Here is a 20,393-nt window from a genome sequence, read left to right as displayed (position 1 = left end):
GATCACAGTGCTGGGTGGGGTGCCAGTTTTGGGATCACGGTGCTGCGTAGGGTGCCAGTTTGGGGATTATAGTGCCGGGTAGGGTTCCAGTTTGGGGATCACGGTGAGTGGTAGGGTGCCAGTTTTGGGACCGCAGTGCCGGCTAGGGTTTTGGGATCGTGGTGCTGGGTGCTGGTGCAAATGTGCCGGGTGCCGGTGAGGGCATCGTGCTCAGGATACCGGTGCAGGGTCCCAGCACCGTGTGCTGCCTCAGGACACCAGCACTGGGTGTGTGCTGCTGGGTGCTGGCGCAGGGTACCGGGTGCACGATACCGGTGCAGGATCCCAGCCCGGCCGCTCGTGCAGGACGCCAGCACGGGTGCACACCGCTGCCGCTGCGCACTGGTGCGTACTGGGAGCTGGGTGCTGGGTGCTAGCTGCCGGGACCGCCTGCACACCCAGGACCATCCCCCCCCCCCCCCCGCCCCGGGCACCGGTCGGGAGCAGAACCCAGCCCCGAGCACCGCCGCCCGCTCCGTCCCCGCGTGTCCGCGCCGCTGTGTTTTGACGCGAGGAAGCGGAGGAGCCGCAATCGCTTTAGGAAGTCGATCGCAGGGGCCGGGAAACGCGTGCGCAGTGCCTCGGCTCGGCTCGGCTCCGCTCCGCTCCCGTTGCCTCTCCCTCTCCCTCTCTCCCCCCCCCCCCCCCCACCCCTCAACCCCCACCCCCCCCCCCCACCCCCGGTGCCGAGCCCGGCGGCAGCGCAGCGGCGGCGGCCGGGGGCAGCGGGGCAGCGGCGGCAGCGGACGGCGCTGCTGGGCGGCGGCAGCGCGGATGCCCGGCCCGTGAGTACCCCCCCCCCCCGCCCCCCCCCCCCCCCGCCCCGGGCTGGGTTTGGGGCTTTTTTTTTTTTTTTTTTTTTTTTTTTTTTGGGGGGGGGGGGAGGCTGGAAAAAAAAAAAAAAGGGGGGGGGGGGGCGCGGACACACGCGCACGGGCCCGCCGCCCTCCCCTCCCTCGCGTATTGCCGTGGACCCCCCCCCCCCGGGCTCCAAAAATCGGTGACCCCCCCCCCCCCCCCATCCCTCCCTTCTCCACGCCGCCCCTCCGTGCGCGCTCCCCCCTTAACGTGCATCCTCCCTTCTCCTCCTCTTCCTCCTCCTCCTCCTCCTCCTCCTCCTCCTCCCCAGCCCCGGCCACATGCACGGCGGGGCGCTGGGGGCTGATGGAGGGGTCGGGCTGCTGGCCGTGCGTCCTGCTGGCCCTGTGTCCATCTGTCCTGCTGTCCGGGTGTCCGGCTGTCACCAAACGCCCCCCCCGGGGCCGAGGGGGCTGCAGCCCGTAGCGGGATGCTCCGTGGGGACCCGGCGCACCGAGCAAAAGGGGGGGGGGGGGGGGGGGCTTCCCCGCCGCATCGCCCCCGGGGGAGGGCAGGGCCCCTGCGAGGAAGAGGAGGATGGAGGAGGAAGGAGGAAGGAGGGGGCCCCCAGCCAGCCGCAGGGCCGGCTGCATCAGGGCTTGCCCAGCCTTGGAGGGGGGGGGGGGGCTGCTTGCCTTGGGTTTCGCCCCCCCCCCCCCCCCCCTTGGAGGCCTCCCCGGCCTCGCTGCACCCACAGGTGTGCACCAAAGCAGCGCTGGAGCATCCTGGGCAGGACGCCCGGGTCCCTGCGTGGTCCCTGATTCGGAAGGGGCGCTGTGCCCCACCGCTACGAGCAGCAGCACCGGGGAGCCCCGACCTCGCCGGCTGGGGCCACGGCTCGGGGAGGTTGGCTGAGGTCAGGGCGACCGCGGGCTCCGGTCCCCAGCGGGTCCCCCCCAGCACCAGCACCGCCGGAGGAGCGCTGGGCAGGGGGACCTGGCTCGGCGGTGCCCGGGACATGTCCCCCCCATGGGGATGTGACATCTGCCCGTCGCCCAACACGAGCCCATCACGTGGGCGCCGTGGCAGCGGGGTGGTGCCGCCGCTTGGCGCCGCGTCCCCGTGGCCGAGGGATGGAGAGGGCCAGGCGCGGCCGGCGGAGCTGCGCCGCGGGCGGCTGGCGGCACATGGCGGGGCGCGGAGAGGTTCCCCCCCCCCCCCCCCCCCCCGCCCCGGGAAGCTCCCTCTCTCTCCCCGCCGCTGCACGGATCCGTGGCCTTGTTTAAGAAACTAAACAACAACAACAACAAAGTGTTAAGTGAGTGGGAGGGATTTCCCCCGCTGCGAGGGGAGTTCGTTCCCCTCCGGATGCGTCGCCACCGTCCCGGTCGATAGAGACGCTCGTCCCGTGGCGCGCCGGATGCGCCGAGCCCGTGGTGTTTGCTGTCCTGGTGGATATCGTGCTCGTTGGGAACACGGGTCGCCCCAGTGGGCACATATTTCAGAATGTCTCCCAGGGGAGAGCGCCACATCAGATTTCCCTACAAGGATTTTAGCTCCTCCGCGTCAGCCCTTCCCCACAAATGACTCAAGCCGCTAATCAAAATACAGTCGTGTTCTTCGGCAATTAAACAAACTCCACCTCATAAGATTATAGTGGAGAAGAAGGAATTTAGTGACTCGAATATATTTCAATCAGGGTCTGTGTGCCCGTTTTGATACTGTTATTAAGCAACAACAAAAAAAAAAGGAACCAAAGGGAGATAATCTGATAATGCTACTCAAACCCAGGGAGAGCAAGGGAGAAAAATACCTCGGCGGGGTAGTTAATGCTGAGCTGCCCACGGTACAGGAGTAGCATGTCTCTGCCACCTCCCAAAGTGCATCCTCTCCTGTCTTTGCTGCTCTTTGGTTCTAACCTCACTTTTAGGCTCGACTCGGGCTACAGCATCTTGAGTTTCAACTGGGCCCATGCAAAGGGCACAGGGAGCTCCACGCTCACAGCGCTTCTCTGCACTCCGGCGACCCCCAGGTACGGAGTGGCGGAGCAGCGCCGTGCCCCTGGCACTCGCTGGCGCTTTTGACCCATCCAGGCCAGAAGCTCCTCGACCTCTGCAGGGAACGAGCAGCGGCTGCCATGGCTTTTCCTCCTTTCCTCCAAGCTTTTATCCTCTGGATAGAAAATGACTTTGGAAAGGCAGCTCCAGAGGAGGTGGGATCGCCCCGCGCGCTTCTGGCTCCGTTCCTCAGCCATCCCGGAGGGGACCCTGCGCCGCGCCTTCCCCGCCAGCGCCTGCTGCTCCTCGGGCTGGTTTCTTGCACCGAACCCCCCCGGCCAGGAGTCAGCACCCCAAAAACAGAGCAACCACCACGGACGGGCCGTGCCAGAGGCGGCATCGCCGCGGGGCGCAGCGCTTCGGGCTTCGGCTGGGATCGCAGACGCTTCCGGGTTACCCCGTGCCCGCGGCCTCGCCGAGACTTCCTATTACTCAGTTCCTCGTTCGTCTCTGCACATCTCTGTGCGTTTCCATTACAGAAGCTGTTCAGAGGGGGGGGGAGGATCTAAAGCCAGTTGTTTATGGACGTTATTTAATCGCTACTTCTTAATTTGGGGGAAGAAATGAGATTGGATGTCGCCACCGGTTATTTTTTTGCCCTCCAACTTGTTCCAACAATGATTTTCAGCCGTGTGGGGAGGAAAAGACAGGGGAACGGCGACCAACACCTTGTGTGGTGCAAGAGGGGAAGGTGCTGAGCCCGCCGGCAGCCCCGTCACAGCCCCGACCTGGCAGCTCCGTGGGGACATCGCCGTCCCTGCTCGAGAAAGCTCAGCGTGCAGGCGTCAGCCCCACAAGCATCTCGCCCTGTGCCCCAGCCGCTGAGCGCTCCGTGAGCCTCTTCCAGCTCATTTCCATCACAGCTGGGCTTGCCCAGTCCATTTATTTCCCCCGTCTACTTCACCACGTGCCACCCCATGCTGCAGTCCCTCCTGCTCCCCTCCCTATCATCAGGCGGCACCCGAGCAGTTTTAATTTCCCTGTTTTCTTCCGTTATCCCTCACTGCAAGCCGGGCCCGGCCAGCGCTGGGGACACCTGTGCTTTTTAGCTGTTGCAGTGAGCCTGTTCGTGGCAGCCCACGGGGCCGGGGCCGCCCTCCGTGCCGGCCGGGGGTGCTCCACGGGGAGCTTGACCCGCAGAAAGCCTCAAATCCCGCTTGCCGTGGTGGTGCTGAGCCGTGCAGAGCCGTGGAGTTGCTTGTGGCGAACAGCCCGTGAGCCTTTTCGGGACAGCCACAACCTCCCGGAGGGATCAGATGCCTCCAATCCAGCTGTGCGTGCGTGCTGGGGACGAGCGTGCCCGTGGCCTGGATGCGTCCCCTGTGCAGCCACCCAGGTGCCGCGTGGCACCCGGGGACCCAGCAGCTGGTGGCTTTGGGGTAAAACCGAAGAGAAAACAAAAGCTGGGCTCCTGCTGGATCCAGGTGAATGCAGAGGCACACGGGGAGGGGAGAGCCCCCAGCCCACGCTGTCGGCTCCGTCGGGTGCACAGGACCATGGAGCTCAGCATCGAAGCGGGGGTCGCTCTGCCTCCCCCCGTCCTGGTCCTGCACGGCCTCCTGCCCCCGGCCGTCTGTGGAAGCAGGGCTGCAACCCCGGGGAGGGCGGAGCAGCACCAGCAAGGAGAACTACAAAGTCCTTTGGGGTTCAGCTTGAATATTCATCTCGGGCATGGAAAAAAGGGGGTTTCCTGACGGCGGGGAAACGCATGGGAGCGTTTCAGAACAAGCCGCCCTTCCAGTTCTCTAACCACCCTTGGAAACAGCCTCGCCTGCTCTCAGCTGACCTTCTGAGGGCTCCTTGCTCAGACTGCGAGGATCCGCTCGCTTTGGGGACGGAGCTTTTCCACGCTCCTGCCTCGCTTGTCAGCACTCGCCCGGGCACAAGGCAGGGGAGGCTGCGGCCGGCGGGATGGGCGCCGGCGGCCGGGAGCCCTCCCGGAGCCGAATTTGCTGCTGGCCCTATATAGAGGGGACTCGGGGAGCCGGCAAAACTGTTTGGGGCTGAGGGTTTGAGTTTTTTCCCATTGCTCCCCCTCCTGCAGACGTGAAGCCGATGGGGGCTTGGGGAGTTTCCTCGAGCAGGAGGAGGAATGCCCCAGCAGCGTGTCAGTGCAAAGGGCAGGAGAAGAGCAAACAGCCGCATATTGGCATTAGCGGGCAGCAACCCCGGAAAAGGAAGGGAGAGCTTCGTGCCAGCCTTGGAAAACAAAGAAGAAATGGGGAAAGACACCGCTCGTGAGCCCGGCGTGGCTTTCTTCACGAGGAGGGAGCTGGCAGAGGGGATTTGGTGCTGGGCATTGCCGTGGCAGCGGTGGCGGGCGAGCACCCGTGTCCTCCAACAGGCACAGCCGAGCCCTGCAGCATCCCCTGGGCCTCCCTGGCCTCCAGGGCTCCAAAAGGGGACCGGCGTGGCCTCTCACACCAGGGGACTCACTGAGGTCCCCAGCGAGGGCCACCCCTGCGATGCCACGGCCCAGGGAGCCGCAGTGAGCACCCCGCCGTGCCCGGGCTGCCCCAGCCGGAGCAGGATGCATCCAGCGGCTGCGCCGGTGCCGGAGGTGCCTGCGCAGAAAGCAGCGGCCGTGGGCTGTCCCCGTGGCGCAGGGGCCGTGCAGGGTGACAGCGCTTCCTTCCTCTGCCGCTGCCAGCTCCTCCCCGGGGGTGGCCGAGCCGAACCCCGCAGCCTTTCTTCCCCTTTGGTTTGGGTTTTTAAATAACCCCCGGGGCTGCTCTCGGAGGATGCGAGCCGCGCGCAGAGCTCCCCGGTGCTCAGCAGGGCCAGGGCAGGGCAGGGCAGGGCAGAGCATCACCGCTGTGCTGGCAGCGCGGGGGTCGCCTGTGTCCCCTGGGGTGCTCCAGAGCTGGGACAAGGAGTCAGGTCACCAAATCTCCCCTGCCCGGGGTGTCAGCCCGCGGGACGCTCTCCTGGGGGATGCCCCGTGGATGGGGGCAGCAGAGGGGCTGGCAGGCGTCCGCAGGGCAGGGGCCTGCTGGGCTCTAGCAGCCAAGCTGAGCCGACGCCTCCCGTGTGCAGCATTTGGGAGGTGTTCCCCTGAGCCCCCGGCCATGGGGGTGGCGTGGCCCCGGCCGGTCCCTGTGCCAGGCGAGCGGCTGCTGAGCACAGCCCTGCCCTGACCACATCAATGAGAGCGGGGCCGGACGCGTCCTCGGTGCGTCCGGAGCCACCTCCCGCCCGTGCCAGCTCAGGATCCCAAACCACCGGGTGCGGGTCCCCAGAATCAGCCAGCAGCTTCCCAGCAGGGGTTTGGTCTCATCCCGGGGCTGGGGGGAACGTCGCCCATCGGCGAGCGCTCGGAGCCGCGGTAAGCGAGCCCTTTGATCCAGCACTCCCCGGCACGCAGGGGTTTTCCCCATCCTTTCACCTCGCTCCGGGGTTTATCCTCCTCCTGGTTCCTCATTTCCTCGGAAAGGTCAATTCCTCCTCTTCTTCCCCTTCTTCTCTTGCACTCCCCAAGCCCCCAGATGACTCCGAATCCCGGCGGAGCCGTGCCACGCGCTCCCGGGTGCGTGTGGATAGGGTCGGGCGGTGTCCCCCCCGCACCCCACCTGGGTTCCTGCAGGACAAAGCCAGGCGGGAGCAGATCCTCGCCGCGCTCTCCTCTCACGGGGGGTGGGGGGGGGGGTTACCCATGGCCGGCTCCCACCGATGCTGGCGTCTCGGTGCACGGTGCAGGCGCTGGGGCCGGGGATGCTCGGCACCGGGTGCTGCCTGCCCGGCTCTGCCTGCTCGAGGTGCCCGACCAGTCCTGCCGCCTCCCGCTGCAATTCCGGGGCTGGAGCTGCGGCCACGCCGACGCTTCTTCCCTCCCTTCCCTCGTTCCCTCTCTCCTGCGAGCCTCCGGGCTCGGTCCGTGCGTTTTAGCCCCCGCCGGGTATTGATTACCGGGATCTTTCTCCTTTCGCATGGCTCATTACCGAGTGCTTAACGGGAGCCTGCCTTAACAACGCCACGGTACCTCTCCTAATAGAAACATAATTGTCAGGGCTTGCCTTATTAAATCCCCCAGCTGATTGTCGCGGGTGCTATTTTTAACGCCGTGAAATAATTAACCACGTTTCTGTGCAGGAGCCGGGGCCGAAGGGGAGGCTGCCGGCCGCGCGTCCGCTCGGGGCGTGTTCGCTGGGGTGTTTTGAGGGGAATAGCGACGGGTTTTGGCTCGGAGGGTGCTCGCTGCAGAAATACCCGGTGCTAAAGACGAGGGAGGTGCTGGGACAAACCAAGCGCCGCGTGCAGCATCTCCTCCTTCCTGTCGGCAGGCCCTGCCTCTCCCCCGCCGTAGCGGGTGGCAGAAAAATCACAGCCGGGCTCCCCCGGAGGCATCCGCTCGCTGCCGCCGCCTCCGCCACGTGCGCGGGTGCCTCTGCGGGTGCTGGCGGTGCTGGCGCTGGGCAGGGCGGTGGGGAGGTGCAGATGTGGGAGCGTCACCTCCACCCTCGTCCCCATGGGGCCACGGGTCCCCAGATCCGGCCGGTGCCCGGCTGCGGTCGTGGGCAGCGCTGGCACCTCCCGGTAGCGTCCGGGGTCAGCCTTGCCCTGTGCCCGTAGGACACCAGGCCGGTGCGGGGGCTCGAGCCCAGCCTTTTTAGTCCTTTTCTAATTGTTGAAGGGAGAAAAAAAAAAAAAAAACACAAAAAAACAGTGTCTAAGAATAGCTCCTAAAACTTCCTGTGCGCCGGCAGGTGGCTGGGGCAGGCTGCGGGGGCGGGAGGCAGCTGTGGGGCTCGGCGGCGCCGTGTGCCCATGGGGCAGCCCTGGGAGAGGGGGTCCCGGGGGTCCCGGCCCCGCTGCCACCCTCTGGGGCTGCCCACGGGGCTGGCCCACGGCTCTCCGGGCCCGGTGGCCGATTCCAGATGGATTTGGCAGGTTTGGCAGAGGTCGGAGGTGCTGAGGTTGTGGATGCCAGAAGCTGGGAGGGCTGCGGGAGGCATGGTGAGGACGAGCCCTGCGGTGTCCCCGCACCGTCCCGTGGGGACGGTTCCACGGGTGGCAGTGGGGGGCACGACCTCCGGGTGTTTTGCAGCCCCTCTGGGGCACGGAGAGGCAGCAGAGCTCATATGGCTGCGGGTCCAGCCTGGCCTTACCTCTTTGACCCCTAAAATACACAGGGATGCTCCCTCCTTTGGCAGAAAGCTAACCGCCGCGGTGCAAAATAAAAATACCTGCGGTGCCAGGCGGTGCCCAGCGAGCTGGGGGTGCTGGGGGCTCCCACGCGGGTCCGGGAGCTGGAAAGGGAAACCCCATGGAAAATAAACGAGCTTCGGGTGCGAGGCACTCTGCGCCCGGAGAAACAAAACGTCCCCATCCAAGGAGCCCCGATAGCCTCCAGGAGAGCGGCGCTGCTCAGCTGCTCCGGTCCCCGCAGGCGGTGCAGGATGAGGCCCGGCGGCGAAGCCCCAGCTCCGGCTCCCCAGGCGCTGTCTGGGCGCAGTGGGAAATGCGGGTGCCTGGTGGGAGTCCCGGCCCCGCAGCATCCCCACCCGGTGCCGTACCCCACCGTGGGGCCAAGGTGCAGGAAAAAAAGCTGCTAAAACGCGGGGGGACTTCGCAGGGGGCTTCCCCCCCGCTGCGGTGCGTGCTCGGCCCTGGGATGGTGCCGATGCGGCCGCTTTGTTTTTGGGTGCTGGGGTGCACGGCGTCGGGAGGAGGTGACAGCCGGCATCCCCCGGGGGAGGCGAGGCAGCGAGCAGGGCGCTGGGCCGGGCTGATAACGGGCACGTGCTGCGGCCGGGGCTCGGAGCTGCCCTGGGGTGGCCGAGCAGGGCACGCTGCCATCGCCACGGCCCCTTGGCTCTTCTCGTGGCAGCAGCGGGGCCGTGCCCGGTGCCTGCACCCGGAGCCGGGGGTGGAGCCCCCTCCGCCCGCAGCGCTGCCGAGGGCAAATTCAATCAAGGAAGCTGAGGTCGTGCGTCTGATTTTTCTCTCTCGTGTTTTTTTTTTTTTTTTCTAAAGAGGAAAAAAAAAAAAAAAAAACAAACAACTTTGTTTGTGAGTCACTCTTGGCCGAGGGAGTACAGCTCTACTCTGCATGTCAAGCAGGCTGGCGCATCCCTGTTCCGCGCAGATGCTGCTAGAAGGCACCGTGCGAGGCTCTGACTCAGCCCGCCCGGATTCACCGGCCCCGCTCGCCCGCCGCCGAATTCCTCGCCCCGCGGGCAGAGCCCTGGGAGGCTCCGGAGACCCGAAAAATCCTGGGGCGCGGCGCGGTGGAAACCGCGGGCTCTTCGAAGTGCTCGGGACGGATCCTCGCGTCACTTAGGATCACTCGGATCCTCGTGGTGGCCGCTTCCTCGGCTGCGGGGCTGCTCCACCGCCGGCGCGCCCTGACCGTCCCCACCATGCCCAAAACGCCCGGCACCGCGATGGGCTCCCGGCACCGCCGGGACAGCCCTGTCCCCACGCTGCTCTCACGCTTACGGCATCGGCAGGAGGCAGCCGAGGGGAGGAAGCAGGAAGAAAGCACGGCCCCGCCGCTGCCGCCACCAGGGCTCCTCGTGCCCCCGGGCTGCCCGGTGCCCGTGGCGCTGCCCTCCCGTGCCACCCGAGCGGGCGCCCGCGGCTCTTGGCCGGCGCGGAGCAGCGGCGGGGCGAGCAGCCGGGCCTTGGCGGGGCTTTCCCAAAAAAGGTCTGAACTCTTCGTTTGAGTTTGCCACTTCCCTTACCACTCCCTTTCCTGTGAGAGGATGTGTTCGGCTTCTTTTCTTTTCTCTTACTTTCTTCTTTTCTCTCCCGTCTCCCTGCCCGCCGAGCCGGGCGATGCCGCGCTCCCGCTGAGGCTGCCGGGCCGAGCCCAGCCGGGTGCCGGCGGCGGCGTGGCGATGGCCGGAGCGCAGGTACGCGGACGGATGCGCTGCTGTGGTGGCCCCTTGGGGACGCTGGGGCTGCCCCTGGGACGTCCCTGACGGGGGCCGGGTGGGTGCAGGGGGGCTCGGCGAGGCGGGGCCGGGGCGGGCGCGGGGCGCGGCGCTCGGTTGTGCCCCGATTTGTGGCCGGAGGAGGAGGAGAAGGAGGAGGAGGAGGAGGAGGAGGAGGAGGATGCCCCGGCGCTGCCAGGGTGGCTCCAGGCACCGTGCCCAGCTCGGGGAGCACGGGGTGCGTGCGGGGGCATCGCCCCCATCGCTTGGGTCAGCGCTCGCCGTGGCTTTGCTGCGCGGTGTCAGGGTGCGCGGGGCCTCTTGCAGCCGGTGCGGGGCGATTTTGGTGCCTTCGCCCAGGGCCAGCCGTGCACATGGTGCCTGGGGGCCGAGCTGACACCATGGCGGCCCCCGTAAGGAGGCAGCCAGGCTGGGGAAGGGGACTTTTCCCTTCCAAAGCGATTTTGGGTAGCTTCCGTCATGCGCAGCCGAATGGGGGCTTGGAGCGGTGAAAGGCACCGGGGCGGCACGGCCCCGTCCTCGTCACGCTCTGCGTTGGGATGGGGAGAGCTGCGGGGCAGCACTGGGCTCAGCGAGGACGTCATGGGGGCACAAGATGCCATGGTTTGGAGACACCCAGCACGCAGGGACCCCGAGGCCGGGTGCCGCGGCTGCCTCACCGGGCAAGGGGCAGCACCGGCGAAGCCCCCAGGGAGCTCGGGGAGCTGCCAGGGTGGGGACGAGGGTGGCTGTCGGGGCGTCTCTCGCCTCTGCTTGGGAAACGTCCCCTTTTTCGTCCGCCTTCCTCTTTTCGCAGCCTCGTGCGCACCCGCGCCTCCCCTCCGGCGCCCGTAGGCTCTCGCACCGCGCGGCCCCGCTTCCTGATCCGCCGGCCCCGCTGGCCCCATCCCTGCGGCCCCGTCCCCCTGTCCCCAGCCCTCGGCCACCCCACGGCCTCCTGCTCTTTGCCCCGGGGCCGCCTGCAGCGGGGTGTTCCCAGCACCCAGCTTTCCCCCACGTTTGCCCCGTTCCCGCAGCCCCGTTGCTGTAATTCGCACCCCCAGTCCCTGCCGGTTCGCTGTGGGATTTTGCTGCCTGCGGGCAGGGGGGGAGAGCGGCTGGTGGGAGCGAAGGGGGCCTCGGTCTGGGAGAAGCAAAGCAAAGGGGAAAAAAAAACAAAACAAAACAAACGAGGATTTTTAAATGCACCTGACAGCAGCGCCTGTCTGAGGGCGCAGAGCCCGCTGCCGAGCCGGGTGACAAGGTCACAGCCGTCCTGCCAGCACTCGGGTCTATAAATAGGGACAATTGGGAGAGAAACACAGCCTCGCTCCTTTTTAGTTCCTGTGGGAGCGAGGGGAGCCAGCGGGAGGGTTTCAAGGGCCGGGGCCAGGAGCTCGCTGAAGGCTCTGCCATGGGGTGGCCGTGCCCGGGGAGGGGGCGACCGCAGCCCCCGGCCCTTGCAGCCTTGGTGCACGGCTCCGAGCGCCCGCCACCAGCATCCCCCCGCTCAGCCTGTCCCCAAAACCTGGGGACAGCCCTGTCCTGCACCCCGGACCTGGGGCTGTGGCAGGATGTTGACCCTGGGTGATGGGACAAGGGGCGGTGGGGTCGGGGCTGCTTCGGGCCAGGGCTGCCGGGGGCCGTGGGGCAGGCGAGCGGGGTGAGCCGCAATGGAGAGCTCGGGGCTCGGCCGCTGCTTGGCACCCGTCGGGTCTGGTTTAGTGCCGGGAGCTCGGAGAACTTCCCCCCCGGTTCCTTCCACTCACATGATGCCGCGGAGCGGCTCCGACTTCCCCATCCCCAAAATGCGCCGCCGGGGTCCGGCCGCGGCTCCCCGGGGCACAGCCGTGGCACGGGGCACGGCCGGGGGCATGCAGGGCTCAACCCCGCTGCCCGCCCGGCCCCGCTGCTGCGTGCAGGGCTCGGCACCCCCGACCCGCTTTGTGTAGCCAAACACAGCAGGGCAGAGCCAAGATTTGGGGGCATCGAACCTGGGGCCAGCCCAGAGCAGCCCCCAGGAGCCCCGCACCCATGGGTGCCCGGCAGGGCGCAGCTGCCGTCACCCTGCCAGCAACGCACGAGAGGGGGTCGCAGCGCGGCGTGGGGCAGCCGGAGCGCCCGCTGCCTTGCTTTCCCCTCCTCCTTTCCTTTTCACTTCCTTTTCTCGCACCGTTTCTGCCTGCCTGCCGTGCCCCAGCCCGCAGCCTGCGACGGGCCCTTCCCAGCATGGAGCAGCCCTGCCCGAGCTGCTCCCCGGCAGGATCGGCGCTCGCCGCGGGGGTAACGCGGTGCCCCCCCCCTCGCTTCCCGCAGGCTCCATCCAGGAGGCTGCAGGGACGCTAGCGGGGCTGTGTCGGCGCCACGGGTCACGACCCGCAGCCTGGGAGGAGCGGCGAGCAGCAGAAGGGCCCCCGCAGCACGACCCCCCCACGTCCACCGTGTATGAGGCTGGGACGCAGGTGAGACGGAGACCGGGGCTGGGGGAGGCGGGGGGGGGAGGCGGCGGGGGCGAAGGCTCGGGGCTGGCTGACGGCTGTGGATGGCAAGGGGGAGCCCAAAATGTAAGTCACGGTGCTGGGGTCCCGCGTTCACCTCCGTGTTCGTACGGGGAGGAAGAGCCCGAGCCTTCACAGTGCTTGGTGGGAGCGATGGGGACAGCGGTTCGCCCGTGAGCAGAGGGTTTGGGGCCTCCTGCTTGCAGCGGGGAGCTGCCCTGGGGCTGCCCCTCGGATGCGTTTGAGCTCCGAGGTGTCGTTGCCCACAGCGCGGGCCCAAAAGCTGCTTTTTGGGCTGGGGGAAGCTGGTGCCGGTGTCCTGCCCGCAGCTCGCTCACCCGCCCCGCGCCCTCCTCTGCCTTCCAGTACGCAGGACCCGCGTCCGCAGAGACACCCCTTCCGATGTCCCGGCATGAGACTTCTCCGACAACGGTGCAACCCGCCAGCAACCACCGCCCCAACGCCTGCTGCTTCTGCTGGTGCTGCTGCTGCAGTTGCTCGTGGTACGTCCCCCCCCCATCCCCGCCCGCCGTGCCCCCCCCCCCCGTCCCCACGTGGTCCGAAACGCGACGGCGGCGGCCTGGCCGTGCGCGCGGGAGGTGCGAGGGGGGTCGCTCCTGGTCCTCCGTGGTTCGTGCAGCACCAAGGGCTTGGATGCGGCCCCTGCCCAAGGAGGTGCGCGGGATATGGGGGACAGGATCACGGGGGGGGGGACAGGTTCCCCTAGCAGCCCCCACCCCGGGGTGCTCAGCAGCCTTTTGGTCGCAGCCCCGTGGGCAGCGGGTGCGGGAGCGCGGCCGGGATGGAGCCAGGCCCTCTCACCTCCGGGATGTTTGTGTGCTCGTGTTCGGCTGGCAGCTGAAAGCCGAGCGGGTGCTGCGACCAGAAAGGATGTGCACAGGGTTTGTAGGCGGTGTTGGTACCTGGAGGGGACCGGGAAATCCGCGGGGCTGTAGCGGGGAGCACACGTCGCTCGCCTCTGCGCAGAGCCCGGGGAGCTCGCGCTGCGGAGCCAAGCCTCGGCGCACCACGACTCCTTCCCTTCAGCCAAGGCTTTTAAAATATCTAGAGCGGAAAGCAGCATCGGGAACCCTCGTCCTGCGCTGCATTAAGGGCGCTGCTGGGGCTGGAAGGCCCCGGCCGGGCTGCGCGTGGGAAGCAGGCGGCAGCAGAGCGAGGAGCTGGGCCCTGCTGCCCTCCTGCTTCATCCCAAACCTGGGTCCCCCCCCCGCCCCAGGGCACCCGGCTGCTCTGGGCAGGTCTCACAGCCGGGCAGAGGGACCTCTGTGCGTGGTGCCGTGCAGAGCTGGGCCCCGGTGCTGCCCGAAGCCAGGCCACCACCAGCTGCTCGCCTTCGGCTGCGCCTCCCCTCCTCTCCGAGGATTCCCGGCTCCCTTTTGTCGCTGGATGACCGGATTTTGGGGAGCCCGTCTGCTCTTCTCCGTCCTCCGCGTCAGCCCACTGAGATCCCTGATGACTTCGCGGCAGCTTCAGGCTTTGTGGCCACTGAGAGCATCCAGACCCGGAGCTGAGCGCCGGGCAGCCCCACGGCACACCCCAGCGCTGGTGTGGCAGTCCTCTGCAAACCCCCGGCGCCTCCTCAGCACTGCCACACCGCGGCCCCGCAAGCCTCTGCTGTGTCCTTGGGGCCCCATCTCCTCACCAGCTTCGTTTCCTCCAATTTGCAACGCAGCGAGGCCCCAGAGCAGCTCCCCTCGCAGCCAGCCCCAGGCTCGGCGACACTCGGGCACGGGCAGCGTGCCACCTCCCTGCCTCCCTCCTCGGTGTCTGCAAGAGCTCACGAGCAGAGGCGGGACAGAAAAGCCTCGCAGAAAGCGAGCGAGGACCGGCGCGAGCCATCCCCGGGCTCGGCAGGGCCGGGTGACAAACCCTTTGGGGACAGCGTGGGCAGGGACGTGCCCGCAGCCGCAGCCACCGCGCGGCGGCTTCGCCCACCCGCCCGCTGCCGGGGGGAAGAAGTTTGCAGGGCCGATGGTGTGCGAGCGCCGAGGGGCAGTGTCGCAAGCAGGAAGCGCTGTGGTTGGCGCCGGGCTCCGAAATTCGCGGGCCCCGGGGGGAAGTTGGCTGGAGGCCGCTTTCCTCTTGCACCGTGGGGGCGAGGATCGGGGGGAGCGGGGGATGCCGGTGCCCCGGTGTCTCCGTCGTGCGCTCCGGCTCCGGGTTGGGGCATCCCTGGTGCACCAAGGGTGCAGGGTTCAGCCCTTTGCCTTCCCAAATTTATCCCAGCCGCGCTCTTCCTGCACGAGCCGGGACCCGCTGGCAGCTGGAGAGGGCGATAACCCGGCCCAGCGCCCGGCCCGCAGCATCCTGCAGCCATTTATTGGCGATGGGTGGCGCGGTGCACGCCGGCTGCACCTGGCTGCCGACCTCTGCGGCTGCTGCTGCTGCTGCCCAGCCCCGGTGCTGGCCCCGGTTCAGCCCCGGCACAGCGGCGCCCCGAGCGCAGGAAACACCATTGCACGACCGGGGTGAAGTTGCACAAGAAGGGAGACGGGGTGCTGGGCGCGGGCAGGGTGCTGCTGCACCCGGGGGAGAGCCGGGGGTGCGGGATGTGGGTGCCCACGGAGGAAATTTGTCGGCCAGGAGTTACCGGGGATGGGGTGGGGGCAGCAGCCCCGGCCCCCGCCGCCCGTTTCTACCTTTCCGTCTCCCCGTTAGGAACGAGGACCGGGAGCGAGCATGGAGGGCGTCTCGGGAGACCAAACTGGAGACCATCCCAAACTGTGAAGCGTGGTGAGTGCAGGGGCAGCGCCGGGGGCATGGCACGGCATGGCTTGGCATGGCACAGCACAGCTTGGCGTGGCACGGCACGGGGAACCACGCGCCGAGCCTCCTGCGGCACCTACGAGGAGCGGGACCGGGGTGCCAGCACCAAACGTCTGCTCCCTCGGGCACGGGACGGACCCCCCCCCCGCACACAGCCCACCCACGGGTGCCCTGTGCAGCACCAGGCGCGGCGTTGCCGGGGGTCAGGTGTCTTAATTAGCCAGCAGCAATTATTGCCCCTGCCTTGCTGTAGCGAGGGTTGTTTGCGGGGAGCAGCCCTGCCTCCTCGCCCTGCCCGCAGCGCAGCTCGGCACGGGCAGGGGCTGTGCTCCCTCCTGTCTTTGTGCAAGGCCGGCAGCAAAACGGGTCTCATTTGGGGAAATTCGGTTTAAACCAAGCCCGGGGTCCGGCCTGGCCGAACGGAGGCAGGACAAACCCCGTGAGTGCTTCTGGGGACCCCCGGGAGCTCCGCAATGAGCAGAGCCTGAGCAGGAGCTCAGGGGGTGCATTTGGGATGGCTCGGGGGGGGGGGGGGAGGGGGGTGTCCTGGGACCATCCCTGTTCTAGGGGATGTGCACGGAGTCACGGGTGGGGATGCAGTGGGGAATCCACAGCCCTCCCGTCCCATCCCGTGTCCCGCTCCTGCGGTAACCCTTTCCCCTTGCCTCCCCCGCCCCCGGCGACCCCGCAGCGCCAAACCCACGCCCGAGGAGGTGCGGGGCTGGGCACAGTCCTTCGACAAGCTGATGAAGAGCCCGGCGGGCCGCAACGTCTTCCGGGAGTTCTTGCGGACTGAGTACAGCGAGGAGAACATGCTCTTCTGGCTGGCGTGCGAGGAGCTCAAAACCGAGTGCAACAAACACACCATCGACGAGAAGGCCAGGATGATCTACGAGGACTACATCTCCATCCTCTCGCCCAAGGAGGTAGGGGGCAGGGCCCCTCCTGAGCTCGGGCAGGGGTCGCGCGGGCTGCAAGTGAGGCTTTGGGGGTGGTTCGTTAGGGAAAGGGCACCCACGTGGCTGTTTGGGGTGTCGGGGACACGCTGGGGACCCTGGCTCAGCTGGAGGAGAGCAGGGATGCGGAGGGATCGTGCCAACCCCCCCGGGACAGCACAGGGTAAAGGCTTTGCCCCTTGCTCGTGCACAGCAGTGTCCCAATCCCCGTCCCCATCCCCGTCCCCATCCCCAAGCTCCTCGCCGCGCTGGGCCGTGGCTCAGCAGGGCTGTGCTGCGGGGCCGAAACCTCACGAGGGCACCAGCGGGCCGAGGAGATGCTGCAGCATCCCCGGGTGGGGACACCCCGAGCCGCAGCCCTGCGCCCAGCGAGGGGACAGGGCGACAGCACCCCCCCTCCCCAAAAAAAAAACCAAACAGCCCCGTGCGAGCCCATTTGAAACCCTTTCCCCAGCCCCTTGCCAGGGATGGAGCAGTCCTGCCGGCACGCCGCGGTGCCCCGTTTGTGCGTGGCACCGGGGTGGTCCCCAGTTCCTCCCCTCGGAGCCACGGGGCCAGCATTTGGCACTGGTCCCGCGAGGCTTTTGCCCGGGGGTGGGTGTCGGGGCCGGGAGGGCTCGGCGCTGGGCTCCCCACCCCCGCCCCAACCCCGATTTCTCTCCGTGCCGCCCAGGTGAGCCTGGACTCGCGGGTGCGGGAGGTCATCAACCGCAAGATGCAGGAGCCGTCCTCGCACACCTTCGACGACGCGCAGCTCCAGATCTACACGCTCATGCACAGAGACTCCTACCCTCGCTTCCTGAACTCTGCCATATACAAATCGCTGCTCCAGAGCGTCTCCCGCTCCTCCTCGGAGTCCTAAGGGCACCCGCCGGCCACGGGGACGCCCAGCGGGGACGCGGCACCCGGGGAGGGGGACACACGGCCCGTCCTCACCCCCCCCCCCCCCCCCGCCAGCCCCCCGAGTTTTTAGCTTTTTACCTACGAACCCTCAGGCCGGTTTCTGGGCCGCCGGGCAGCGCTGGCCCCCCCCCCCACGGCCACCCTCCAGGATTGTCCCCGGGGCTGGTGGCACCGCAGCCCGGGGTGGCTCCGTACTACTGAACCCTGCCCCGTCCCCGCCGCCGGCCGGAGCGAGCTGGGGAGCGCCCGGGGCTCGCCGCCCCCCCCCCCCTCCCCGGCTCCCCCCGCACCCCATTTTGAAGAGGTCACTTTATCCCCTCTCCACCGCACCTGGGGACACAGCACATCCCCGTTTCCCACCTGAGACCCATTTGGGGACTGTTTTTGGTTTTTTTTCCTTGGGGGGGTTTGGGGGGGGGCGGGGGGAAGGTCAATCGTTGGTTGTTTGTTTTTTTTAATCTTTTTATTTTAAATGCTTTTTTCGTTGGCTTTTACGGGGGGGGGTCGTCTCGAGGGGCGGGAGGGGGGGGTTTGACAAACGTCTGTGTACATATAAAAACTTGTCAGGTTTACATCGCTCCGTCTGTTTGAAGTGGCCGACGGGGGGGGGGGGGGGGGGAGCAGTCCTGCAGCCCGTTTGTGTCGCCCAAAAGGTCTGGGGGACATCCCAGGGCTGGAGTGGGGACAGGAGAGGACCACGTCCCACGTCCTGCTGGGGGAGAGCCGCTCCGAGGGGGCAGAGGGAGGCAGCCTGAGGGGCTCAGCCTCCAGAAGGGCCCCAGCAGTAGGGATTTGGCCCCAAGGATGCACTCAAAGCGTGAGGAGGGGGTGTCCCGGAGCTGCCCCCTCTGCCAGCCCGTCCCCATCCAACACCCCAGCACCGGGGCTCACCCACGTCACCCCAAGCCCTGAGCACCCCACGTCCTCGCTTCAGCGAGCCCAGGGCCAAGATCCGTGCGGGCTGCGGGTGAATTTGCCCTCCTGCAGAAACCCGCAGGCACCAGGACCCCAAACACGAAGGCTGTGCCCATCCCGCGCCTCCCCCAGCACAACAAACGGGGGTCTGCCCTCGTCCCGCGGGAGGAGCTTGGCGCTGGGCACGCAGCAGCGGCCAGGCAGGGCTCCACGTGCGATGGGAAGTGTCACGGGGAAGATATGTAAGATCTGTGTATTTCTGTACGGCATGAGGAGTTGTTTACTGGAGCCCCGGCTCCCAGCACCGCGACGTTTCTGCCCTCCACGCTGAACCGAAGCCAGCGCCGCAGCCCCGGCTGGCCACGGACCCGCGAGCCCTTCGGGGAGTCACGCCACGACAGCCCTGGCTCCTCCCGGCCAAGAAGAGCCCCAGGGCTCCACGTTCATCCCCCTCCCTTTTCTCTCTTCACCCCTTAAAAAAAAAAAAAAAAAAAAAAAGCACTGGTTCTTTTTATTGAAGATATTCTTTAAGCAAACAAAAAAATTCCCAGCTTTTTTTTTTTTGGTTTTTTTTTTTTTTGTTTCCTTCCTTCCTAGTGGTGTGACTGTGTGGAAATTCATGTCAGTAAACTTGGCTCTGTGTGCCAAGCTGGAAATGCAGTTCAGGCAAATGTATTTTTGAGAGAGACCAGGGATAGTTCGTTTGCTCAGGAATGTCGGTCTTTTTATTATTCGGTCCTTACCAACACGTGAGGCGATGGCAGGCTGCGAGCCCCAGCAGCCGGGCTCCCACAGCGGGCGGCAGCTCAAATCCTGCTCCCAGCAGCCGCTTAAAACCCAAGGTAATGTTTGTGGTGGGTACAAAAGCAGCAAAGCAACAGCCTCGCTGCCTGGGGCGCTCTCCCTGCTCGTGCTCGGGAGTGATGCGAGCGGGGCAGCGCCAACGAGCGATGCCAAACGAGGGGCTCGGCCAAGCGAGTGCAGCAGGGCAGAGCTCGGACCCCGCACTGGAGAGATTTTACCTCTGAGTCTGGGTTTGCCTCATTTCCTTACTTGCAGAACGTTCTCAGAACCTGCTTGGTGCAGGGTTTGGAGGCTGAGCATCCCTGAAGCCGTTCAAGAGCACGGCAGGGGGTCGGACCCTCTCTGCTCACTGCAGGTCTCAGCCCAGCAGAGACCCCAGTTCGTCTCCTGCTCACAATCCTGCTGCTTTTACGTTTCTTGTAAGGGAACCTTTCCCGCTGAGACACCTCTTTACCCAAGGTCTTCCCCCTCCCGGACTGCCATCGGTGTGTAGCTGTTCCTGTCCCAGAAGCTAGAGCAAAAGGCACAGGAAGATGCCACGGGACCAGATTCTGTTCCCCAGCTTTTGAGGAGCTCCTGTTTCTGCATCTCCACATGCAATTCGGGACTGTCAGCAAATTGCACCCGAGCTTAACTCCCCTCCTTACAGTAATACAAGAAGAAAAGCAACAGCAACTGGTAATTAGCTGGCTCCTGTTCACAGTGCACGAGCCAGAGTGCCTTGGCCAGCTTTGGGTTTAGATCCTGAAGCTTTTTTTAAGCATTACTGTGAGGACACTGTTCCCTCACAAGCCTGGCTCGAATAATCCCATCCGCCGCAAGACTCGTGAGGCTTAACAAGTTGTCAGCGTCTTTGAATCTTTTCCTTCTTGGGAGACTTGGCTGCACCCCGTAAAGTGAAAGCCCTGAGCAAAGGATCCTGTTGGGATCACTGCCTCGAGAGGAACACAGCCCTCAAAGGGCCTGCGAGCACGTTTTCCATTGCTTTCATGTGGCTGCTTACTCCCCTCTAAGCATCTCCAAGGTCTCTGGTGAATGTCTGCTGTCTGGCATGCTGAAAAGCCAGTGGAAATACTTGTTTTTCACTCCGGAACGGGGGAGCGATGCTGTAGGAGATGTTACTGCAAATGCTCCGTTACTGCTCGTGAGCACAACGAGCTGAAGCGCAGAGGGGAGCTCCCCAGCAGCCTCGTGCTCAGAGATCTTGCGGGGGTCCCCTGAATGCTGCACCACCCCAGCCAAAGGCGAGGAAACCCAGGAAAGAAGAGAAGGGAAGAGGAATTAAGTCTCAGACCAAAAGCTATTGTGAGGGAAGAGTCTCCCCAGCAGGTTGTGGTTACCCCCCACCAACAGCCCGATCCTGCAGGTCCCCGCAAGGTCACAACGCTCCCCCTGGCCTGTGGATTCCCTCCACCTCCTTTACTGAAGGCTTCTCCCTGTGTAAAACGGATTGCTCCCAGGTTCCCCGCATGACAGCAATCGGGAGCAGGGGAGCAGCTCAGTCAGCAGGAACAGCAACGAGCTGCTGGGCCCTTCCTGCCCAGCTGGGTGCCAAGGGAGCTCTTGGCTACGAGTCTCCCTTCCACAGAGGGATGGAGCTCTAGAAAATGCGAACCTTTGCTGGGCCGGGCACACCTTCCTCCCTTTCCTGCTCCTCCAAACCAACAACGTGTTCCTTCTGGTGGCTGGCGTCCATGCTTTCAGGCTGCTGCAATGTGGAGAGCGATGTTCTCGATCTCCTCTGTGCAGCAATCCCATGCC

General features: G+C 66.1%; 1 protein-coding gene across 2 annotated transcripts; it reads left to right on the top strand.

Moving 5' to 3' along the window:
- Positions 1-746: 746 nt before the first annotated feature.
- On the top strand, positions 747-16,888 carry RGS19 (regulator of G protein signaling 19). 2 transcript variants are annotated; one of them, XM_035548315.2, is made up of 6 exons: positions 747-824; positions 12,086-12,231; positions 12,634-12,770; positions 14,947-15,021; positions 15,746-15,980; positions 16,684-16,888. In XM_035548315.2, exons 3-6 carry the CDS (start codon positions 12,670-12,672, stop codon positions 16,870-16,872), a joined length of 600 nt encoding a protein of 199 aa, XP_035404208.1. In that variant the 5' UTR covers positions 747-824; positions 12,086-12,231; positions 12,634-12,669; the 3' UTR covers positions 16,873-16,888. The 2 variants fall into 2 exon arrangements, with proteins under 2 accessions (XP_035404208.1, XP_050569965.1); XM_050714008.1 differs by lacking the exon at positions 747-824 and adding an exon at positions 9,649-9,748.
- The last annotated feature ends 3,505 nt before the right edge of the window (positions 16,889-20,393 follow it).

Source organism: Cygnus atratus, chromosome 16 (genome assembly GCF_013377495.2).
Source record: "Cygnus atratus isolate AKBS03 ecotype Queensland, Australia chromosome 16, CAtr_DNAZoo_HiC_assembly, whole genome shotgun sequence".
In the NCBI taxonomy this organism is placed as follows: Eukaryota; Metazoa; Chordata; class Aves; order Anseriformes; family Anatidae; genus Cygnus; species Cygnus atratus.
The sequence above is the reverse complement of the archived record's forward strand: the minus strand, read 5'-3'. Positions and strand labels throughout refer to the sequence as shown.

What these genes read in the sequence shown, in the direction of transcription:
- RGS19 (XM_035548315.2), top strand. Translation starts at nt 12,670, where the DNA reads ATGTCCCGGCATGAGACTTCTCCGACAACGGTGCAACCCGCCAGCAAC. An exon ending in TGCTGCTGCAGTTGCTCGTG is followed by an intron (nt 12,771 to 14,946) that starts GTACGTCCCCCC and finishes TCTCCCCGTTAG; the next exon opens with GAACGAGGACCGGGAGCGAG. An exon ending in ATCCCAAACTGTGAAGCGTG is followed by an intron (nt 15,022 to 15,745) that starts GTGAGTGCAGGG and finishes GCGACCCCGCAG; the next exon opens with CGCCAAACCCACGCCCGAGG.